This window comes from Rattus norvegicus, chromosome 15 (genome assembly GCF_036323735.1).
Source record: "Rattus norvegicus strain BN/NHsdMcwi chromosome 15, GRCr8, whole genome shotgun sequence".
Lineage (NCBI taxonomy): Eukaryota > Metazoa > Chordata > Mammalia > Rodentia > Muridae > Rattus > Rattus norvegicus.
This window is the reverse complement of record NC_086033.1, coordinates 31,202,230-31,225,947: the sequence shown is the minus strand read 5'-3', so window position 1 is coordinate 31,225,947 and position 23,718 is coordinate 31,202,230. Positions and strand designations below refer to the sequence as shown.

General features: G+C 41.4%; 1 long non-coding RNA gene and 1 gene segment (V, D, J or C); one reads left to right on the top strand and one right to left on the bottom strand.

Moving 5' to 3' along the window:
- The first annotated feature begins 16,539 nt into the window (after positions 1-16,539).
- Positions 16,540-23,718, top strand: part of LOC103693549 (uncharacterized) — a 28,544-nt gene continuing 21,365 nt past the window's right edge. The window contains exons 1-2 of the long non-coding RNA XR_596118.4: positions 16,540-16,747; positions 23,000-23,163. This is a non-coding gene — a long non-coding RNA (uncharacterized LOC103693549). The remainder of the gene's footprint in view (positions 16,748-22,999; positions 23,164-23,718) is intronic.
- LOC134482100 (T cell receptor alpha variable 8-3-like) lies at positions 16,644-17,731 on the bottom strand. The segment is given in 2 exon segments: positions 16,644-17,450; positions 17,583-17,731. Coding segments are annotated over 2 exon segments (426 nt in total).

Sequence of the window (23,718 nt, the reverse complement as noted above, 5' to 3'; positions counted from 1 at the left end):
TGACACTCTGAAAGGAGAGAATTTAGAGTTTGTAGGCTCTGAAGAAGAATATGGTTCCAAAGGCACAGTCGATGTTTTTAGAAGAATAAATGAAGTATCAGAGGTAGGAGAAGAGATTCCAGTCTAGATCCTAATTTAGGATTCCAAATAAGTAGAATCAGAAAAAATTTCCTCTTGTCATATTGTAACTAAAACACTATATACACAACACAAAGAAAGCTTGTCGAAAACAGCCAGAGAGAAACACCGAGTCCCATATAAATGCAGGACCATCAGGATGCCAGCAGTTCATTCAACTGAGACTTTAAAGGCCAGAAGGGTCTAGACAGATCTATTTAAAGCTCTGGGAGACAAAAGCTACAGACCCAAGCCACTCTACTCAGCAAAGCTGTATGTCAAAATTGAAGGCAAATAAAACTTCCCATGATAAAAATAGGCTAAAGGAATTCAGTAACACTAAGACAGCTTTACAAAAACAAAAACAAAATTGGACAGACAGAACATTTCTGATTAAATATAAAAACCCACTCAAAACTTTTAATAATAATTCCAAATATTAGTAGTCTTAATTCACTAATCAGTCAAACAAACAAACAAAAACAAAAACCACAGACTAGTAGATTGGATACAAAACCAAGAATCTTCCATTTTTTTGCCTCCAAGATATTCGCCCAACCACAAAAGACAGACACTGCCTTATACTGAAAGAATAAAAAAGGTATTCCAAGCAAATGGACCCAGGAAGCAAGCAGGTGCTGCTGTTCTAATATTTGATTAAACATACTTCAAAACCACTGAGCAAAGATAAAGATAGCCACTTCATATTGATTAAGGTAACAATCCATCAAGAGGACATGCCAATTATGAACATATGGTGCAAACACAGATGCACTCAATTTTATAAAGCAAAGTTGTTAGATTACAGCAGCTCACAGTTAAGACACTCTGGGCTTTCAAAGTGATGGAACTTTTAAGAATTTGTGGAACTTTGGAATTGAATTGTGTTTTATATTATGAAAAAATCAGAACTATGAGACACTTGGGATAAGTGGTGGAAGGTTATAATTTAAAAGTGACATGTCAGGTTAAGTAGGGCTGGTGTTGTGACAGCTCTAGCTGTTAATTTTATATAATACACAGTAACTCAGGAAAAGACCCCAAGAAAAAGGAACCACAGGAAAAGACTGTGTAGATCATGTAGACCTGTGTGCATGTGTGTGGGGGCCTTGTCTCCATTGCATATTGCTTGATGGTTGAAGTCTCAACTCGCGAGCAGCGTCATTCCCTGGTCTAGAGGCATAGAATAAAGAGAGGTGAGTACCAAACACCCACGTACGCAGTCTCTCTGCTCTTGACTGTGGATATGGCTACCTGTTCGAGACCCTTCCATTATGACTGCACTGATAGGATAGACTGACCTGAGACAGTAAGCCAAATAATTCTTTCTAAGATTTTTGCATTTTATTACCTTTCTAGAAAGAAATTATAACTATATAACTATATAACTATATATATGTGTGTGTATATATATATACATATATACATATATATATATGTATATATATATATATATATATATATATATATATGAAAATAGGTAGTCTGAACACAGGTACCATACATGGGTAGACAATGCTTCCTCCAGAAGATACAGGTTATTAAATGAAAACTGCAGAGGTAAGGTAGGATACTTCCCTATTGGTCAGGGAAGGCATCCTCCCAGAACATGGGCTGTAGCATTTGCTCTTGCTTTTCTACCAGAATTAGTTCTAACACACTTTCATAGTGCCAAAGGCGCTATGCAGACTACTTGTGAAAACCACTGTCAATGGCATTACCCTATGATGAAGCCTGAATGCTACAATACCAAACCGCCAGGGTAGACATATTTACCGGTACAGTAGTGGCATGGTTGTTACAGGGTTGTCAACTGCCTTCTGATTGAACTTGAGGTCTGCACCACATGAAAGAAGTCATACTTTGTACTGTAAACTTGGTCAAAATCCAGTGGCAAAGGTGGTCCATAGGCTGCATGGTGGCGGTGTGGGTAGTGGCCATTGTGGTGATGTTACTATTGTTTTGCTAAATGGATGTTTCAAATTAACTTCTATATGTATATGTTTTTGCCTATAGTTTTGTACCTTAGCAAGAAAACTCTCCTTTTACAATGGGGTACAGTTAATATAGTAACTCCTAATTGGTCAAAGTGCTGAGAAAAAGTGACCGTGATTCTTTATCTGTAGATGCAACACCTGTGTCAACATGCCTAAGCCTCAGTTGAAAAGGTAGAAGGACAAATATAGGAGCCAAGGCATGGAGAGGAAGGCCGTGAAATGCTGTCTTTGGACATGGTGTGCCTATGAAGTCACTGCAACTAGGGTGACCTGCATAAGAGCTCCATGATGTCATGTCAATAAGATTTAGATATTCCCTCAGGTAGCATTAATTCTACTCAAGGGTTACAAAGAACAAGGAACAACAGAGTGAGAGAGAGAGAGAGAGAGAGAGAGAGAGAGAGAGAGAGAGAGAGAGAGAGAGGTCTTAGTGACATTTTAATTACTGTGATAAGGTACCATGACCTAAGCAACTTACAAAAGACTTTATTTGGAGCTTACAGTTTCAGACTGTTAGTTAGAGTCCAAGACCATCATGGCAGGGAGCATGGCAGCAGGTGGGCCAGCATGGTGTTGGAGAAGTCGCTGAAGAGCCACAGCTTGACCCACAAGTGTGAGGCAGAGAGGACTAACTGAGAATGGCTTGGGCTTCAAAGTCTGCCCCGAATGATGCTCCTTTTCCAACAAGGCACCATCTCCTAATCCTTCCTAAACAGTTCCACTAATTAGGGACCACGTACTCAAACGCTGAGCCTAGAGAGAGATTCTCATTCAAACCAACACAGAAGAATGTGTTTTAGGAGGATATTTGGGGTGACAGGGAAGGATTTGGAAGTAAATATGATCAAGATACATTGTATGCCTGTGTGAAATTGTCAATAAATAAATAAAATATACTAAAAAAGTCCTTTAGAAGCTATACCTTGCTTAATAAAAGTCCAGTGCCAGGAATAAAATCAAGTTGCCAGAGATTTTCCAAACAATATAGGATCTTGGTTGCCTACTAGAATTTGATGGTAAGACCCTATTATAGAAGAGATCACAGAGCTTAGTCAGATGACATGAAAGCTAGAAAGCTTTCTCCCCACTGGTTAGCTCTCATGGTACTGGAAAGGACTATGCAGGTTACTAGTAGAGAAAAGTCATTGAACTTAGTACTATTATCTTAACAAACTGGATAGAATATCGAACTGCCTTCTAAACACTTATTCCAATACCTATGCATTCTCAGTCCTCCTCACAAAACTTTTTTCTTTTTGGTATAAGAAATAGTGATTAACGCAGAAACTCACAACTAGTCTAAATGCTATAAATGAGATACACATATCATCCTTCCTACCCCAACTCAGGGGACATCACAGAAGTGGGGGACAGAAAGACTGTACGAGCCATAGTTTGGGGAAGACCAGAGTGAGACAGTGTTTTTTGCACAGGACAGGACCAGGAACTCAGAGCAGCTGAATTGATTGCACAAGATCGAGTCAGAGGGCATTCCACCATGGAGGCCAGAAGGGCTACAAGCCTCTACTTTTACCTGAGGATCTATTGAAAATTGATGGCTCCTAAGGAGGGGAAAGTCAGTTTGCTTTAAGGGTGTGGCTCCAAGCCTGATATAGCTGTCTCCTGAGAGGCTCTGCCAGAGTCTGACAAATACAGAGACGGATGCTGGCAGCCAACCATTGGACTAAGAACGGGGTCCCCAATAGACCAGCTAGAGAAAGGACTAAAGGAACTGAAGGGATTTGCAACCCCATAGGAAGAACAATATCAACCAACCAGACATCCCAGAGGTCCCAGGGACTAAACCAACAACCAAAGAGTACACATGGAGAGACCCATGGCTCCAGCCACATATGTAGCAAAGGATGGCCTTGTCTGGCATCAATACGAAGAAAGACCCTTGGTCCTGTGAAGGCTGGATGCCCCAGTTTAGGGGAATGCCAGGACAGGGAGGTGGGAGGGAGTGGGTGGCTGGGTGGGAGAGCACCCTCATAGAATCAGTGGGAGGGAGGATGGAATAGGGGATTTCTGGAGAAGAAACCAGGAAAGGAGATAACATTTGAAATGTAAATGAAGAAAATATCCAATAAAAAGGGTGTTGTTCCTAATAGGTTGACCATGCTCCTGTTGATGGCCTCAATTTATAAGTATGTGAGAATCACAAACTAGAGTGGGTAATGAAAGAAAAGAAGACATTAATTTAGGAGAGGACCTAGGGGAGTGGATCCTAGATGAGATAGAAAGAGGAATGGGGGATGAATATAATTCAAATACATCAGATGCATAATTCTCATATAATTAATAAGATATATTTAAAAATTAAAAAATTAGTATTCACTGGTAGTACTTATTCAGACTTAAGTCTAAGTGTGTATGAATGTACAGAACGCTCAGATGTTCAATAGCCTGTCCTATGCTCTTGTATACAAGTCAATAAATTGTCGTTACGGTTTCTTCTTAGAGGGAATTCATTTATGCCTAAACCATCCAGTTGACAGTGTTGTGCTTATGATTCTTAGCACTCTGGCTTTGAGAAGATACTCTTGTATATTCTTTCGCTGTCTTCCCAGCTCTCCATCCATTTTTATCATGAGGGCATTACAGAGAGACAGCCTCATTCATCACTCTGTGCCTCCCAGAGCACAGTCATACATGGCTGCATCTCTCTCTGGCTCACCTGAGGCAGGCTCTGCTTCTTGGACTTTGTGCCTGGAATAACTGAAAAGCTGTACATATAATTTGTCCCAGGACTCTTGTCTCCTTGACTTGGAAAATCTCATCTCTTAAAATTCTTTATGTATTTTGACAAGCTCATACTTATATTCAACATATTGTAATCGGACTCACCTGCTTGTATCATTTATCCCCTCTCATTCCTACTGATCCCCACGCCTTCCCAAATAGCTCCCCTCCTACCTCTCTCTATATATCTTCTCTGATCCATTGATTTTTATCTTAGTTGTTTGCATGAGTGTGTAAGGATGTTATTTATTATAGTATGGACAACTTACTAGTGGCTAAGCCACTTAAGAAAATGGCACCTTCCCCTCCCCAGGCAACTGTCATCTACCAATAGTTTCTAGGGAAAGGATAGGACCTCATGCATTCCTTCCAGATCCATGATGGAGTGTTGAAAAGCCCAATCTCTTTCTTAAAGGTTTGCACAAGTAGCCGCAGCTGTGTAGGTAATTTCAGGGAAGGACCATGCAAAGAACAGAGTGTGGATGTGCAGACCCAGGGGAGGAGCACAGTAGGCCTGCCTGCATTGGAGCGTTGACACGTGTCCTCTATGGAAATATGATCTTTGGTGATATATAGCCTAAACTCTGACATGTTAAGGGAAGGATAAAGTGAGAAGGGACATCTGCACTCAAGACAGACGTGTTCCAGGGAGTCACTTTTGCATAAAGGGACATCTGAAAGAAGCAAGTTCCCATTGTCTCCAGCACCCCATACATGTCTTTGCACACTTCACATTATACCCTGCAGTCATAGAGCTTTGCCTAGAAACAGGGCATTTCCAAGCCAATCTAGTTTCTGTTACCCTTTCTTGACTGCTATCATCCCCTAAGTGAGCTCAAATTCCATTCTGAATTTCTATTCTCTCACCGAGTTTTCTTTAAAAATTCTTTTTTGCCTGGCCCTATAAATATGTCTTTGATAACATGTGGCATACACCCCTTGTTTTCTATTTCTGACATTACAATTCACTCAGAGATGAGCCTGCTGCTATAGAAAGTGACCATTGGTGAGATAAGTCCCCAGAAACTGTTCAGGCAGAGGTTTGAATGAATGAAAACTCAAGAGTACAGGAATAAACTGCCAGTGTCTCCTTTCGTTTATATAGAGGCTCGCCTGGTGAATAATGGGCACGTTTAGTAACTACCCTCCTCTCCTCTCATACCAGTTGGCTTGAATGCTTTCTTAAGAATAAAGAGAAAATCACACCAAGATTGTACAGAAGCGAAGATGTGACTGCCGTTTAAGATGAAAGATGTGTCAGGACAGAAGAAAAATGATTTCCTCTTTCATCAGCCTGAGGAGCAACAGCTATAAAGCACATGACTTTTACAACCTTGCGGATCGAAGTGGACTAGGTCTGAGGAACAAATCAATCAAAGGTTAGAAAGTACTGTTCCAGGCTCCCCTCTATCAGATTTGCAGCTCAGCCTCCACAGATGTCAGGAAATGTATCTAGCCAAGTAATTGAACACCTGAGATAATATGTGTTCTGTAGCTTTACAATGCTCCCCAGGTTCTTCTTTCCATGAGCCAGGCTTCCATTTTGCCCATCCTTCACTCCCAGCAGGTGTGTGAAAGACAAACATCTCAGTGACATAATAAATAGAAAACACTGGGATTAAACTGTTTGCCCATGATGAGAAAACTCTGCTCTTTCCTCATAAGGTGCTGGGTGTGTGACCGCATGGGATTCTGCTTCTTTTTTAAAAAATTAAGTTATTTATTCTAATATATTACATCCTGAGTACAGTTTTTCCTTTTAGGCCCTACCCTATCCCCAGATTCACTCCTCCTCCATTTTCCTTCAGAAAAGAGCAGTCTTCTCTGAATTTATTAGATGTTTACATTAATCTAGATCAGAAACTAGGCACTCTGATCATAATTCCATGCTAGATCATTGAAACAACTCTTACCGAGTAGAGTCATAACAAATGGTCTCCAGTACAAGAATGAAATTCCAAGATTTAAAATATTCTCTGACTTCTACTGTAATTCAATTTACAGGACTGAGAGTTGGACATACTGTGTATCCAGTATATAAACATGTTCTCGTAGGTGAATTATAGCACTTTATTTATGAGGAGTTCCTTCTCCTTTCCATGGAATAACTACATAATATTGCACATGTGAAAAGTATTTCATAATACATGATTCACAGTATATGCATGGCAAGAACATAGTATACACAAAAAGTGAGAGAGTTCAGGAAAGCAAGAAACTATGAGAGATGGTTGAAGTAAATAATTTTTAGTTCAGATGCACTCCCTCCCTATGCAAACACAATTGATGTTTACACCCAAATCAAACAAAATACAAAGAAGCTGAGCACCTTGCTGTCACACCATTAATGTTTCTGGAAGTTAACAAAGATGTCAGCATGTCGATATAGTGTCACATTGGAGTACTATAAGGTTAAGAGAAAGATGGGAACATCAAGATGGGAAGGGCTACATCCCCCTCACACGCTTTCCTTTTGCTTCTTCAGACTCATCCACAGTCTGGCTCCTATTGTGGCTCACTCAAACTTGCCATTTGTTCTTAGGCTTGACCCATGGCATAGTTGAGTAGTCCTGAGCTTACTCATTCGGTAGCCTTGAAAATGTAGTGGAATAGCTCCAGTCACAATTAGTAAGGCTACACCTTATGTGAGAACATTTGGATGTACTGTGACGTACTTTTCGTTGTCCTCAGCCTAGTCTAAATCAGCACGTATATAAAAGCATGAGATTGCAGCAGATTGTTGACATAATTGATAGTTTAAAACAGAATAGGCTTATTGGGGCACCAGTGGAAGGGAAAGCCCTTGGTCTTGCCAAGGTTGGACCCCTCAGTTCAGGGGAATATGGGGCAGGGCAATAAGGGGGATATATAGGGAGAATACCCATATGGGGGAGGGGGAGGGGAAGGAATGGGGGCTTATGGACAGGAAACCGGAAAGGGGAATAACCTTTGAAATGTAAGTAAAGAAATATATAATACAAAATTTAAAAAATGAAACAATCCTAACACACACACACACACACACACACACACACACACACAATTGAAACAGAAGACAAAGCAAAGTGCTGCCATATTCTTTCAGAGTTCACTACAGTATAACAGAGCCCACGGACTGCTCTAGAATTGTAGACTTACTGAACTTGTTAATGTTATTGATTTGCATCTATAATTTTATTACCCCCTTTCTGTTTTTAAGCTATCATTTTAGTTCCTAGTACTGCATTAACATTCATACACTTACTTTTTTCTCTTTACTTATTATTCATCCACCTCCTCCTTCCCATCCTCCAGACATACAATAGCATAGGATATGGCATTCCCATTCCTAAAGAGAAGAATGAGAGCACAGAGAAGACTGGACCAAAGCAAGACAGAAAACCAACAGGGAAAGCCCCTAGCCTGTAGCTCCATGTTTGACGTTAGAAGGCTCAGATAACTGCTTGTCCAGCTTGGCCTCCTCTTCAGCTCTTCTCCTCCTTATATGCAGTGCCCCTCGACAGATCTTGCCTGTTACTGGCATGTGCAACATCTTGGGGTCTCCAAAGCAATGCATACTTCACTTTTACTCTTACCCTCTCAGGACCTTCATGCATGGATTGTCATACCATGCCTTGCCTGGCCTCAGTGGCTCCTCTTAACCATGTATTCCTTGCGACTCTAAAGCCAGCACCATGTATACGACATTTCCAAGACTGGCTATGAACTTGGGATAAACCATAACTCCTCTGAATTGCATTTGCAGCCTCTTTGACTTGTGGCTATTTAAGAGCAGAAAATTCCCTTGACCCTTTTCCTTTCACAAATTGGGAGCTGATCTGGGTAGAATCCTGCCCTGAGGGTACCACTTCCCTTATGGCAGTGTAGATCAGGCCTCTCCTTAAACTCCTTAATCTCTCTCAGCATCAGAATTCGATTTCCCTGTTCACTTTTTCCTCTTCAAACTGTACATTTGTATTTCCTTTTGCCCCACTTGCTCTTTTTCATTGTAGCTATACATGAGTTACTACCTAGTGACAGACAATATTCATCTGTCTTCAAACCTTCTCCTTCAAAGAAATAAGTGCATTACTTTTTAATGTAGCCTTAGGCAAGATCTCTTAAAATGAGAGTAGAAAGTATCCACATTCTAGAATATGACAGGCCAAAATATCACAAGAAAGGCCTCCAGCTTCTAATACTGCTCTCTTTAGAAACCTGTTGAGTTGGGCCCCTAACATCCGTGCTATTAGTGTTACTGTCTTCCAAGCTCCCACAGCTGTGCCCCATCACGCTCTGCTTAGAATGTTCAGCTGTTTTTCTAGTTCCAAGTCTCAAAGTCTTCCATGTTTCTCCACAAACAAGAATTTTTGTTTCAAGTGAAACAGGGATTTGCTTCCACTCTTCTATGTGTAGGTATCCACTATTCTCAGCCACTGAGAAACCGTTGAAGAAATTGCTGTTTCCCCAATATATGATTTTGGCACTTTCAAATACCAGATTGGTATCTATGTGGGTTTACATCTGGGTCACCTATTATAGTCTTTTATTTTTGCATCAATATGGGTGCGATTTACTATGTTGTTTTCATGTCTATGGCTTTGTAGTGCAATGTGACATCAATTACTGTGACACCTCCAGCCTTGTTTTGCTCAGGATTTTTTGTTTTCCAAAATGCACTTCAAGGCTTGTCTCTTTGTATTTATGTGAAGAATTTGACTGCGTGGACTCTGTGAGTCACTGTTGACCATATAAACATATTTACATATCAGTTCTGTTACCATGAGAATGGGAGAGCTTTCTCTCTTCTATTGTCTTCCCCAATTATTTCTTAGCTGTTTTAAATTTTTCACTGTGGTTATTCTTCTCTTTGCTGGTACATTTATTCCTATTTATTTATTTTTAAACCATTTCAAAAGGGACAGTTTTCTTGACTTCTTAGCATTTTCATTATTGGTGCATAGAAAAACACTGGTCTCTGTATGTCAATTTTGTATCCGCTTGCTTTGCTGAAATTATCAGTTATAAGAGTTTTCTGGTGGGGTTTTCAGGATCTCTTATGTATGCTATCATATTGTATGCAAATAAGGATACTTTGAGTCTCCTTTTCTTCTGGTGTGTAACTGTTCTTTCTCCTATTGCTCTAGCTGGCTTTTTTGTTTGTTTTGTTTGTCTTTGACCAAGAGCAGAGCAAGAGGCATTTTTGCCTTGCTCTTGAGTTTAGTTCCAATGTTTCCAGTTTCACCACTCAGGGTGACACTGGATTTAGGTCTGTCACGTGTGGTTCTTATTATGTGAAGGAAGCTCCCATTCCTTGTTCTTTAGTCATGAAAGGATGTTTGGTTTGTTAAATGTCTTTGTATACGGAGATGGTTGTATGATTTCTATCCTTAATTAAAGTGACAGGTTATTGTATAGTCATGGTTATTTAGAGAAACAGTACAGCTAAAATAAATCTATATCTATTGAAAGATTTATCAGAGTGGTTTACAGGCTATGACGCAGTTACTCCAACAATGGCTGCCTCATGATAAAAATTCCAACAATCCAGTAGTTGTTCATTCAGTCTGTGAGTCTGGATGTCTCAGCTTTTTTTCAGTATTCACTGGACTTCCAAAGAAGCAGGCTCTAATATCATTTAAGGGATGCCTTATAGGCAAGATGGATGAACTTTGCAGAGAAAACAAAGTTGAACAGGGAAAGGCAAAATACTTCCTTCTTCCATATTTTATATAGGCTGCCACCAGAGAATATGGGTCTTCTAACCTCAAAGGATCCAATCAAGAAAAATTCTTCACAGCTGATCATCTATTTGGGTTTTAGTTGATTTCAGATATAGTCAAGTTGATAACTAAGATTAGCTGTCACATTACATTTACTAACTTACCTACATTGAATCATACTTTAATTCCTGGAATAAAACTCACATTGTCAGGCTGAATGATCTTTTTGATAGGTAAGTGAATTTGGTTAGCAAATATATCTTCTACATTTATTTTATTTTATTTATTTTGAGTACTTCATGAGTTAGTACTATATTTACATAATTTCCAACATACTTTCTCCCTCCAGCTCTTCCCATGTCTCCTCTCTACTTCCTTTCAATTTCATGATGTCTTCACCTTTAATTTTTATTGTTTTACATGTAATATTTACAATATATTTAATATATAAATACACACACACACAAAGAGAGAGAGAGAGAGAGAGAGAGAGAGAGAGAGAGAGAGAGAATATTCTGAGACCATTTAGTGTTGCTTGTCTGTGTCTCTTGTAATTCCCCTATCTGCAACTCAAAGGGGAGTGGTCTCAATCTTGGCAGTGAAGTTTTTGTTAGTCTATGTCACTTGTGAGGGAACATTGTCACCTCAAGTAGCTTAACTTCTTTTAAATTATATATATGCACATGTATATATATTATATATTTTAAGTACATATATTGTACATAATTTTAAGTAAAATAAAATAATATTTCCCTATGGCTTTTTCAACCATCCCTTAGTGTTCTTTATTCCCCCTGCCTTCCCCTATCTCTGTACTGTCCTCTCTTCTTCATCCTCAGATGAACTCCTTCCCATTTTCCTCTTTCCTTTTTCATAGTACGTGTGTCCTACTATACTGTCTAGGGTTCCTCTTACCCCTTCCGATGGCCCCTTTGTACTTTCCTGCTTTCTGCATTTACTTCATGCTAGAAATATTTCACTGAGAACTTTTACGTTTATATTTGTCAGGAGCCAGCCCTGGTGGCCTTCTTTCTTGTTCTGTTTTTTCTTGAGGTAGCAGAGGGGGAAGTGTCTGTGGGTCAGACTTGGTCTTATGGTTAAGTTTAGGGTTGTTGAATAATAAAGTGTTTTCCTGTCTCAATTCTAAGTCACTTTGCTTGAGTAGCTGACCTGCCTTCTGAGTTTCTCTGAGGTAAGAAACATTTGGCACTTCATCCTAAAACAGCAGGAGATTATGTAAAGTAGCTTTATTCTATCTCTGCATGAATTGTATGGCTCTAAGTTGTAAAAAGTTTTTATGAAAGCTCTCTAAGAAAAAGGGGGAAAGGACTTGTTAAAAAGGGGGGATAAGCAGAATCTAAGAAACCTGGTTAAGGAGAATGTTAAGAAAAGGGGGATAAGGAGAGAGAGAGTGCCCTCCTCTCTTTGTCCTTAACATTTATACATCTTTCAGAATACATGATCACATGGTAAAAGGTTTATTACAAGTTTACACATAAATTCAAGTTATAAATTGCATAAGTTTACAACAGAGAATGTTTACATGCATATCCTCTAGGAGTAATTATCTGGCTAAATGTTCATCATCTGTTGCAGTTCCACAGGTTCATGGAGAGTTAAATATTAGTGAACCTAAGTATTACTGAAGTTTTGTTTAGATAAACCCGGTCAATATTTTAACCTAGTTTAGCACCTAGAGTTAATCATTAGTTCCCTTTTTATGACCTTTGGTTAATGATTTTACCACCTCTAAGTTGTAAATGTGCTTTAAGTTGTAGTATGCCTTTTTACTATCTCAGAAGCAATTAACTAGTGACACTAAAGACTGGCTGATTTCTCATTGCTATTTTGACTATCAGAAAGGATTTAATAGCACTGTTATTAAAAGAGCTTTATAATTACTATAAATTTAGGGATTCTTATATAATCATCATTAAGGATTAAGAAATCATCTACTTGTCACTACAAGTAGCATCACTACAAGACAGTACATCTTCCTTGTTCTGCAAAGATCTGCTCAAAAAGGTGGGCTAATATTAATGGTTGTTATATATATTTTTACCAATACCAGGAAAAGTATATTTATAGCAGGAATCTTGTCTAAAATGAATTTCTTCTGAGCCATGCCTATTGGAGCTCTACAGTAGTGTTTTAAACCAAGGCAGAGTCATCTCAGGAAGATCACCTGCTCATTATTAGCTTGTCTTATGGTGGCTCCTGACACATATCCATCAAGAAACTGAGCTATACTTTTCTTGTGACCCTAAGTGATATAGGTATCAGGGTAAAATTAGTTTAATGCAGCTCATTCCCCCTCCAGCTTACAGAATAATTTTAGAAACACTGATGTTATTTTTTCATTAAAATTTGGTAGAATTCAGCAGTGAATCCACTGGGGCTTGGGCTTCTTTTTTGTTTGTTTGTTTGTTCGGAGACCTTTTGTTAGTGTTTGAGCCTCGTTGTGGTAGAATACAGTGTGATGATTCACACACGTACACAATAGTGATCAGAGGGTGATTGACATATCCATCACTCCAGGCATACATAACATTTTTTGCACTGGAAATATAAAAGCCCCCTTTCCTAACTGTTTTAATTGTGGTCAACCTGGTTGTCTCTTGTGCTTTAGAATATAAGAAGTTATTATTCATGTCCAACTTTACCTTATGCCTGTCATCCATACTTCTCTGCTCATACCTTCCTGGTGGTTTCTGGTTCTTAGTATTTTTTTTATTTGGAGCAAGGGGAGTTGCAGCAAACTTTATTGATGATATTCAAGAGAGTAGGGAGGGCTCCCTAGGTCTCTATTATTATGGGGGCCTGGGATGGAATTGTGAGGGAGATGCTCAGTGTGGGGGGCTGAGTTGGGACGGGGACCCCTCAGCAACTGAGGGCCTCTCTCTTGCTCCAGTGTCCTTACTGGGTTGGGGTGGTCCAGAGTTTCTTATTCTTTGGAGGCCATGTAGGCTATGAGGTCCTATCAGCTGGTTCTGGTTGGTCTTTGACTCATGAAGATTCAGCAGAGGCTTGGCTGTTTCTGCTGGATCATGCCACTGCTGCCGATTCATATTTGGTATCCTGACACTACTTAACTGGACTGCTGGTATCCTGACAAACAGATCCGAATAGCTCAAAAGAACTATTTCTAAACAGGTCCACATCCCTTTGTCCTATTTACTATCTTTTCTCCCCTACCTTTAGATGGTGGGCTAGAAGGGGGTGGTCGAATTTGAGAGCTTTTACTAAAGTAGGGTTTTAAAAATCTAAGCCTACAGCTCTATTTTTTACTTTTTGAGGAACACTCATGTTGTCTATAGCAACTACACCATGTTACATTCTCAACAACAGTGTGCAAGAGTTGAGGCTTTGCCACAGCCTTGCTGTTTGTGATGTGATATACCACTGTAATTTAGTCTTGTGTTTTCTTATTGCTTATCTGTACTGAACACCTCTTTGTACAACTGTTGCCTATTCACATGTTTTCTTTCTTTTTTTTTTAAAGGAGATTCTGCAATTCTTTTTTTTAAACTTTATTTACTTATTATATATAGATACACTGTTGCTGTCTTCAGACACACCAGAAGAGGGCATCAGATCCCATTACAGATGGTTGTGAGCCACCATGTGGTTGCTGGGAATTGAACTCAGGACCTCTGGAAGAGCAGTCAGTGCTCTTAACCACTGAGCCATCTCTCCAGCCCTCACATTTTTTTTTTTTATGTGAGGCTTCTTTCTACAACCTTCAGCATTTAAAACCAGGCTGCCTTATAGTGCTTTGTTATAGAGCTCCTTGTATCTACTGGGCACCATTCTCTTGAAAGATAGGCAGCTTGCATATAATTTTCTTGTTGCATATGCTTTCTCATCTGTGGTTTGGAGGCTATCTTAGTCAGGGTTTTATTGCTGTGAAGAGACACCATGACGAAGGTAACTCTTATAATGCAAACATTCAGTTAGGGCTGGGTTACAGTTTCAGAGGTGCAGTCCATTATCATCATCATGGTAGGAAGCATGGCAGCCTGCAGGCAGACATGGTGCTGGAGAAGGAGCTGAGAGCTCTATGTCTTGATCTTGGTAGCCAGAAGGAGAGTGTCTTCTGCAGGCAGCCAGGAAAGGACTGTCATCCCTCACTGGGCAGAGCCTGAGCATAGGAGCCCTCAAAGCCCACTTACACAGTGACACACCCACTCCAACAAGGCCACACCCACACCCACACCAACAAGGCCACACCCACTCCAACAAGGCCACACCCACTCCAACAAGGCCACACCCACTCCAATAAGGCCACACCTCCAAATAGTGCCACTCACTATGGCCAAACACTCAAACACACGAATCTATGGGGGGCGAACCTATTCAAACCACCACAGAGGCGTTTACGTTTTACGCAATTGTACTCGGCCAACTTTGCTGTTCTTGCTTGTGCTTTTGACACAAAAGTCATTTCCAAAATCAACGCAATGAAGCTTTTCCTTCATATCTTCTTCAGTGGTTTTAGAGTTGTGGGTCTTAGGTTCAAGTCTAAATCATTTGAGCTTTCATTTTCAGAACACAATATCAGGTTCTGTGCTTCATTATCTAAAATATGGCCGAGAAATAGAAGCAATCTGAACAAGCTGAAAGTCCATTGACGAATGAACGAACAGAATGTGGCGCTGACACAATGGGGTGCTGTTTAGCCTTGAGAATGAAGGGCATTCTGGTATTTGTGATGAAGTGGATGAAAATAGATGGATGACATTATAGTAAATGAAATAAGTCAGTCACAGAAGGGCAAACACTCGCTGAATCCATCGACACGAGTATCTAAGAATAGTCAGCTTCACAGACACAAAATAGAATGGCATTTTCCAGGGAGAAGAAGAGAGGAGTTACCATCCAGTGATTGTAGCGTTTCAGTCATGCAAAAGTCAGCTTTAGAGACTGCGCAGCCAAAAGCAGAGTCAACAACATACCAATGTGAGCTCGAGACCAAGAGGACAGGCCGCGTGTGAGATATTTAGAAATAGCAATGATGTCAACAAAGGAATGTTCACAGGAGGAACTGTGACGGTGGGCTCAAGGGTGTCCAAACTTATCACATTGTGTATTAAATACGGGCAGCTTACATATATCGCTTTATCTTAATATGCCTACTTTAAAAAGAGAAGATTTGTTTCTTCTATTTGCTGTAGATGCACTGTTTCTGCCACTCTCCTTTCCTTTTTGAGGTCTCAATCTTCTTGGAGAGCCTCTCCCTCCAGTATGAGGAGATGCCCTCTTGATTTCCTTTTTTAAAATTATGGTATTAGTTTTTATTTTGTTTTGTTTATAGATAGGATAGAGGACAATGAATTACGCTATGTATACTATGGCATTTTCAAATACACACATCATTGTATTTTGTTCTCATTCCCACTCTTCCTCCATTGCCTTCTCCACTTGCCTTCTCTTGCTGGCCCCCTTCCTCACCCCTGATAATCATTATACTAAGAACAAGCCAAATTGAGAGAGATAAACACTCTGGGTTTTCCCTCATACGTAGAATAGATGTGTGTGCTTATGAATGTCTGTGTGTGTGTGTGTGTGTGTAAGAGACAAATGCATGCATGCACGTGTGTACACACACACACACACACACACACACACACACACACACACACACACACAGAGGGGGTGGTGGTGACCATGTCAGGGGAGGAAGAAATCATGGGGAAGAGGGAGGAAGAAAAAGACACAGTAGAGTGTTTGTGACATAAAAATGTTTTCTTTTTAGAAGTCTGAGGATGAATTCTCACAGTTGTTTTTATTTCAAGATATTCCTATCTTACTACAGTTTCTACAGGATATTTTCATTCATCTTTAGAAGTCAGGATTGACATTTTTTTTAAAGGAGCCTTTAAAATACAGGGGCCATGGCGTTGTCTGTTGCAGGGACTACAGTAGGCTACCGTGAGGACCTTTGACTTTACTCTGGGTTAAATAGGACACTGGATCTGAGCAAGGATCTGAGCCAAGTAGGACACATCTTGTGTTAGGCACCTCATTGGTTGTTGTATTCAGAGCAGACGGGCATAGATCACGAAGCAAGGTGTTTGGAGGTCCATCCCAGCTTAGACAAGGAGGCAGCAGTAGCTAGAGGGAGATCAGTTTCTAAAGTGGAGTAAACTACTCTAGTAAACTGATTTCGTAATGAATTATGTGTGAGAGGTGAGTGCAAAATCTTTAACTACTCATGTTATAGCCAGAAACGCCATTGTTAGTGCTCCTGAAACACTGTTTGTCATCTAGGGAGCATTTGGGTGGCTGGGGGAGAATTGGGAGATCGCATTTGGTCATGGTATGCTATAGTCCTGAGTTCGGTGTCTCTAAAGCGTAGTGCCTCCTCTACCTGAGGATCTCACTTAAATTAATCCCGACATGATGCCATGGTAAAATGAGAAATATGCTAAATTTCTGTTTCTTTTTAGGAGCCAAACGTTCTCCATGTTCTTGCTCCTCTGCTTTGCTCACTTTCATGACTAGCGACCTTGCTATGAATCATTATCGGTGTGCCCTTGAGCACAGAAAATCTCAGGAGGTTTGCGCCGTGCTCCCCCTGCAGCCTCATGCACTGTGCCTCTCAGCGCGCAGTAGTACTTGGCTGAGTCTCTCCAATGGGCTGGCGATTTCTTCAGGTTGAAGGAAGAGTTACTCTTCCTAAACTCAGCCTCAAAGCCGTTGGTGCTTTTGACAATGGTGTCTCCTGTGATGTATTTGAGGAGAAGCTGGAGGCTCTGGCCAGGATACTGGACGTACCAGAAGAGGGAAGGTGTTGCACTGTATGAATAACTGCATCTGAGCTCTAGTGAGGCTCCTTCAGAGACGGTGATGTGAGCATCAGGCTGGTCCACGGACTGGGCACTGTTTCCTCCTGTAATGCTAACGTAGCGTCAGTGAGACCAGCATAGACCTACCTGTAATGATACTATGTCCCCTGTGTAGATTCTGACTAGGAACATGTTCTGTCTGTGGAAACAAAAGCAAGGACTGAAATAATACTCACTCAATGAGAAGAACACGCTGAGCAGCAGAATGGTCACTGGGAACATGGCTAGGCAGTGATAAGGCCGAGAGATGTATTCAGGGAAATCTCCCTGTGGACAAGGCTTGGAGACTATTAACTGAGAGATGCTCCCTTGGCATTGACTGCTCTGCCGCCCTTTCTACTTAGAACTGCACTTCTGAGAGCTACGAGGTAAAAGGGCTCTCTGGAGTGACAGGATTTTCTGTACAGACATTCAGTCTATGCAACAGTGCCCCCTGGCGGTCACAGGTGGAAAATACGCGTTAAATGTTTTTTTGTTAGGTCTATTAAAAGCCATAAAACCTGGTGAGAGTGCGTCTTAAGCAGATGATTTAATTTTATGAATTAAGTAGTACCATTTAATCTTATGAGCCAGAAAAGGCTACCGTCCTCATTTTATAAACTAGGAAGTTGGAGAATGGAAGAGTGTGTGTGTGTGTGTGTGTGTGTGTGTGTGTGTGTGTGTGTGTGAGAGCAAGTGACAAGCCTGGAATTCCTCTCATTACCATGATCAGAAGGCCCATCAGCAATGACTAATGACTACGCACGTTTATTACAACAGCTTTTCACAGTGTCCGCTGTCTGTATATAATGAACGGGAAAGCAAGCCTTCCTTTATAGAGCTAACTAGGTTTCATAAGTACACAGGGGGCGTTCCTGCTTCCTTTCTACTGAAAGTTCAGTACTTTCCCCTCACCGTGCTATCAGGATGTTGCCGTAAATATTAAAACATGCGGGACCTTTTAACCCGCTCTAGTGCTGGCACCCTTAGGGCCACATGGCACTGCGGGGTACGCCTGTCTCAGCGGCCCCATGCTGCCCCCACGTACTCTCAGACCCAGGCGATCCGCGAGCCGTTCCAGCGTGGCCACCTAGAGTTAGTTCCAGCCTCCGTGGGGCCATATGGAACTAACCATGATTTATCTCTGGTTAATATCTCTCCTGGCGGCTCTCTACTAGCTGCGAACTCTCTGGTTCCAGCTACCCGGTAAAATCATGACTCAGTAAATTGTAACTCAATGATCAGATTTATATGTTAAATTCTCAATCCACAATACATCACACAATAAACTCACAACCAATTGATGAAGATATAAACTGCCCACCTAGATAAGGTAAATTGACCGATACAAATCCATCCCTTAAGAAATATTCATAACGACTTGTATTTATATAGAGATGCGGGGTGAGGATTGTTTACGTCTCCCTCCATGTTGCTTCTCCCTCCTTTCTGCTTCTCCCTCTCCTTCTAAAACCTCAGTTCCTGCCTCCCTTCCTTCTTGTCCAATGACAGGCCTCGTTTTACCTTGTGTCTGCCTTCACCTGCATAATGATATCAACCTACATCACGATACAGACCTCCCCCAACAAAACCATGCTCTGTTTCACAAGTGTGAGAGCTCAGAGCAAAGTGCAGGAGGCATCCATGTCTTTCTCAGCACTTGACATGGACAGATTTCAGGTTTCGGCCCTTCTTGCAGGGAAAGCTGCTTAAATGATTGAGATCTTGTCTGTCTTCCCTTTATAAATGGGAAATTCTATTCATTTTGTGAAATGACACTTTTATTTTTTTATTGTACATCTTATGAGTGAGGGGGGAAAGAAATGTCAACAGTGATGTCAGTCTTGTGGAGAGAGTGGGAGAATCGCTCTGCACAGGAGGGGCATGCTCATGGGGCCAACAAAGGAGATAGCACCATGGACGAATGTGTAAAGTCCTAAGTAAATTCTTAAACAGCAGTTGGACGGGGTGGTTCTGACACGTGTCTCCAAACAAAGATCTTTGGGAGGACAGAACCACTAGGACCAGCGTTACGGAGGGACACAGAAACACAAATACTGGAGTCAAGGCAAAACTGTCAGCCAAAGCTGTTTTCAGTAGACAGTGTCTCCTCAGGAGAAAATGATAGTCAGAGGATGAGAGGACATCATTGTCTTTAGTTAAAAGATACCCTGATGGTTGGCTAAGAAAATACTGAAGAAAGAACAGAATAACTGTTGAAAGACGATAAAACATCAGGCAAATTCGTTTAGATTTGAGGAGAAGATACTGATATTTTTTTCTCAAAAGTTTTCTTTTTTTCTTTTTTTCTTTTTTTGCAATTGTTTTGGGGAGTGGAATGATTTCCTTCCCTGGATATAGAAGCAATTCTTTGACCTACCAGTATTATTTGTAAAGCTGTTTAGAACTCAATGTGGCATAGCGATCCCCCATAATCCTGGAACCAACTTGTCTTAGTTACGATTTCTATTGCTGCAATGAAGTACTGAGGCCAAAATGCAAGCAGGGGAGGGGAGAGTTAATGTAGTCCAATCAAGGAAGGAAGCCAGAACTGGAAATCGAACAGGACAGGAACCTGGAGGCAGGAGCTAGTACAGAGGCCAAGGAGGGGTACTGCTTGTTGCCTTACGCTTCATGGCTTGATCTGTCTCCTTCTTACAGAATCCAGATCCACCATCCCAGGGATGGTACCCCCTACAATGGGCTGGACCCTTCCCCATCAATCACTAATGAAGAAAATGCCCTACAGGATTACTTCAGCCTAATCACATAGGGGGCACCTTTTAATTGATGTTCCCTCCTCTCAGAATTGTTCCATCCCTGTTAGGTGGGCTTAGGGAAGGCAGCTGCAGCTGAAAGAACAGAGAGGAGATGGCATCTGAGCCTTCTGGGGGCACTTCCCAGGATTCTTAGCCCTTGTTTACAAAGGGCATTGTACTGGCTGGTTTGTGTGTCAACTTGACACAGTTGGAGTTATCACAGAAAAGGAGCCTCGGTGGTGGAAATGCCTTCATGAGACCCAGCTGTAAGGCATTTTCTCAACTGGTAATCAAGGTGGGAGGACCCAGCCCATTGTGGGTAGTGCCATCCCTGGGCTGGTGGTCTTGGGTTCTATAAGAGAGCAAGCTGAGCAAGCCAAGGGAAGCAAGTCAGTAAGAAACATCCCTCCATGGCCTGTGCATCAGCTCCTGCTTCCTGACCTGCTTGAGTTCCAGTCCTGACTTCCTTTGGTGATGAAACAGTAATGCAGAAGTGCAAGCTGAATAAACCCTTTCCTCCTCAACTTGCTTCTTGGTCATGATGTTTGTGCAGGAATAGAAACCCTGACTAAGACAGACATCATTCTCTGTGACCTCTTTAGTGGTCACTAACTCATGGGTGATCATTTTATTGCTTGGTATCATCCTGCACTGATGGAGATTAGTTTTGCAGAAGTGGGTTTTTGTTTTTGTTTTTTACATTTTTTTGGGAAAGATTCTGATACACTTTTCAATTTTGAACACATTTTAAAACACCTAATTTTCAAATCTTTCATAGTGGCATTGGGCTAAGATCTTCACCCTCTAGAAAACCACGACCAGATAGGCTTTATTTCAAATAGGCGCATCTTAATCCCTCAAATGCATTGATTAGGGCTAATTGACATTCCTTGTATGACAGAAAAACTAGTGGCCAAGGTTTGGGGAACACAGCTGTTAAACTCTTCCACACCTTAGTGAGTCTGCATACATTTCCACCCCATGAAGGGCAGTCGCGCTGATTCTAGGCAGGGAGTGTGAGACTTCAGTTCTCTCTCCCTCACAGCTTTCACGGACAGAGAAAAGCTGCACCAGAAGCCTGAGGGCAAGGCTTGAGGACAGGAAACAAGTATTTGGCTCACAATATCATGCAGCAGAAACAGGTTCCATAACTAGAACTTAGGTAGCCCTCATGTGCACAGAGTTGACTTCCCTTGTTTCTCCAAATTGATTTGTCACGTAGTTCTGTTGCTCAATTTCATCAAGCCTGTCTGGTGGAAATGGCTTCCCTGGACCTCTGATTGCTTTACTAAGTTTTGAGAGTGCTTGAAGAATTGCAGCATGTAGGATGATGTCATTATGCAGGTGAAGGCAGGTACAGGAGAGAACAAGGCCGGGACGGGAAGGAAGGATGGGCGGGAGAAAAGTTTTAGAGAGGCAGAGGAGAAGGGAGCAGAGAGAACATGGCAGCAGATGTTAAGATTCCCCTCTGCACATATTACAGATTGTTATGACTATTCTTAAGGGATGGATGTGTACAGGATTTTGTGTTGTCTACATGAGCAAATTATGTCTTATTGATTGGATCAGAGGATAGTGTGTGATGTGTTCTTTCAAGTGTAGAATTAATTGAGTTCAAGAGAGTGTATGGTGGCCGGATACACTGGGCTGCCATGGAATTGGGGTGTTTATGCCTGGCGTGGTAGAGACCAGCCAAGAGAGCCGTGAGTGAGGGTGGGGCAGCCTGACAGGGTGCCGTGTTGGAATGGCTTATGGACAGCAGGTCAGAAAGTAGATGGGGGCAGTGCAGAGCCTCTGAGACAAATTAGCACTAGTTCCAATGGTCTGCCGGAGCGAGCGAGAGCGAGAGCGAGAGCGAGAGCGAGAGCGAGAGCGAGAGAGAGAGCGAGAGCGAGAGAGAGAGAGAAGAGAGAGAAACTACCAGGGTATGCTGGGGAACTGGTTCCTCCTCCTGTTTATTTTTACCATTCAGCATCATGTCCTAGAATCCTAATATCACATGTCATATTGTTGTGGGGGACATGGTTCTAAGTTAATAGAAAATCTTTATTAGCTGACCAGTGACTAGAATGGGTATTCAGGATCAAGTGTAGCAGCGAGCCTTTCTTGAGTGAGCCTCTGAGCACAAATCCATATCCTGGGTTGACACACTTCAGTTAACAACAACAGTTAGTTAGCCAGAAGCAGAACTACAGAAGCCAAAGGCAAAGTTAGTCCATTTAGAGACCCCCATAACGCTGGGCCTTGATAGATTAGGTCTTTGTTTTCATTTCGGCAGGTGGTGCTGTCTACGTGCTGAGTTTTATGGACTGAATGGTACGTCCATCATGGCGTCAGTTGTGCTAAGGTCTAGGCGTGCCTGTTACAAAGCGTGTATTGTACAATGTTCCTTGCAGTTGCTTATCTTTGTCCATCAGTTACTCCTGCTCCCGTTTATCAGGATATTTTTAAATATAGAAAGGGAAGAGCAACAAAGAAGGGGGCGGGAGACAGGGAGGAAGGGAGTAATAGAAGACGGGAGGGGAAAAGGGAGAAAACAAGCTCAAACATTCTCTTTGCCTTGTGTAATCATGCCAAGACTTATCTACAATACATGTCATTACTTCCCACCCCCAGTAAGCCATGTAACAGGTCGTTATATCAGCAGCCAGCCAGTCCTTCCGAGCCCTCCCACCTTACAGCAGCAGGGGAAGGCTGCATTTCCCCCAAAGACAGCTGTGACACCAGGCTTCAAAACAGTTTAAGCTATGAACACTAGAGGGCAGCAAAGCCAGCGTAAAGTCACGAAAGATGTTAGTTGGCACATCAGGTTGATGGTCCTTCAGGAAAGAGCTAACTCACTTCATTTTCCCTAGGAAGGAGGAAAGCAGATAAAAATGTCACATCTGAGTAAAGTTACAGAGACAAGGAACACAAACCCTGATCGGGAGCTGCGCTCCTAACCTGCCCCTTGTCGTCTTTGTACTTCAGAGCACAGGGACGCAGGTGTGACACCGCAGACACTCAGCTCTGGTAACAGGTGAGCTCATTAACTTTTTGTTTTGCTTCAAATCTGTTGATAGTTGGACAGTTTGTACTTAGGTTTGGAATTGTCTTCTCCAAGTCCCTTTAAAAGCCATTTGAAACAGTTGTGGCACCGTCACGGAGGATCCCGTCGCACTGCTCCTTTACAGGAAGAAGTGATCATTTTCTCTCAGCTCTTACATCATTTCCTCATGCTCAGGGTGCGGGCAGCAGTAGAGAGGGAGCCAATCAGAAGTTTGTTCTTATTTGTCTAGTGAGTAATGGCACTAGGTGCCTCGAGTAACTGGATAGTCCTATGAAATAGCTGTGTTTTGATTATTTTCATTAATTTTATTGACTCGAGCAAGTTTTTTTTCATACATTGTGTTTTTTGAGTCTTCTTTCAAAACTATGCATTGTAAATATCGTTTTCCAGATTATCCTTTGACTTTTTATCTTTTCCTTTTCAATTCCACCTCCTTTTTAAATATTAGGTTTTATTTGCTGAATGTATGTTCTTTTTAAAAAGATTTGTTTGTTTTATTTTATGTGTACAAAGCTGAGTGTTTGT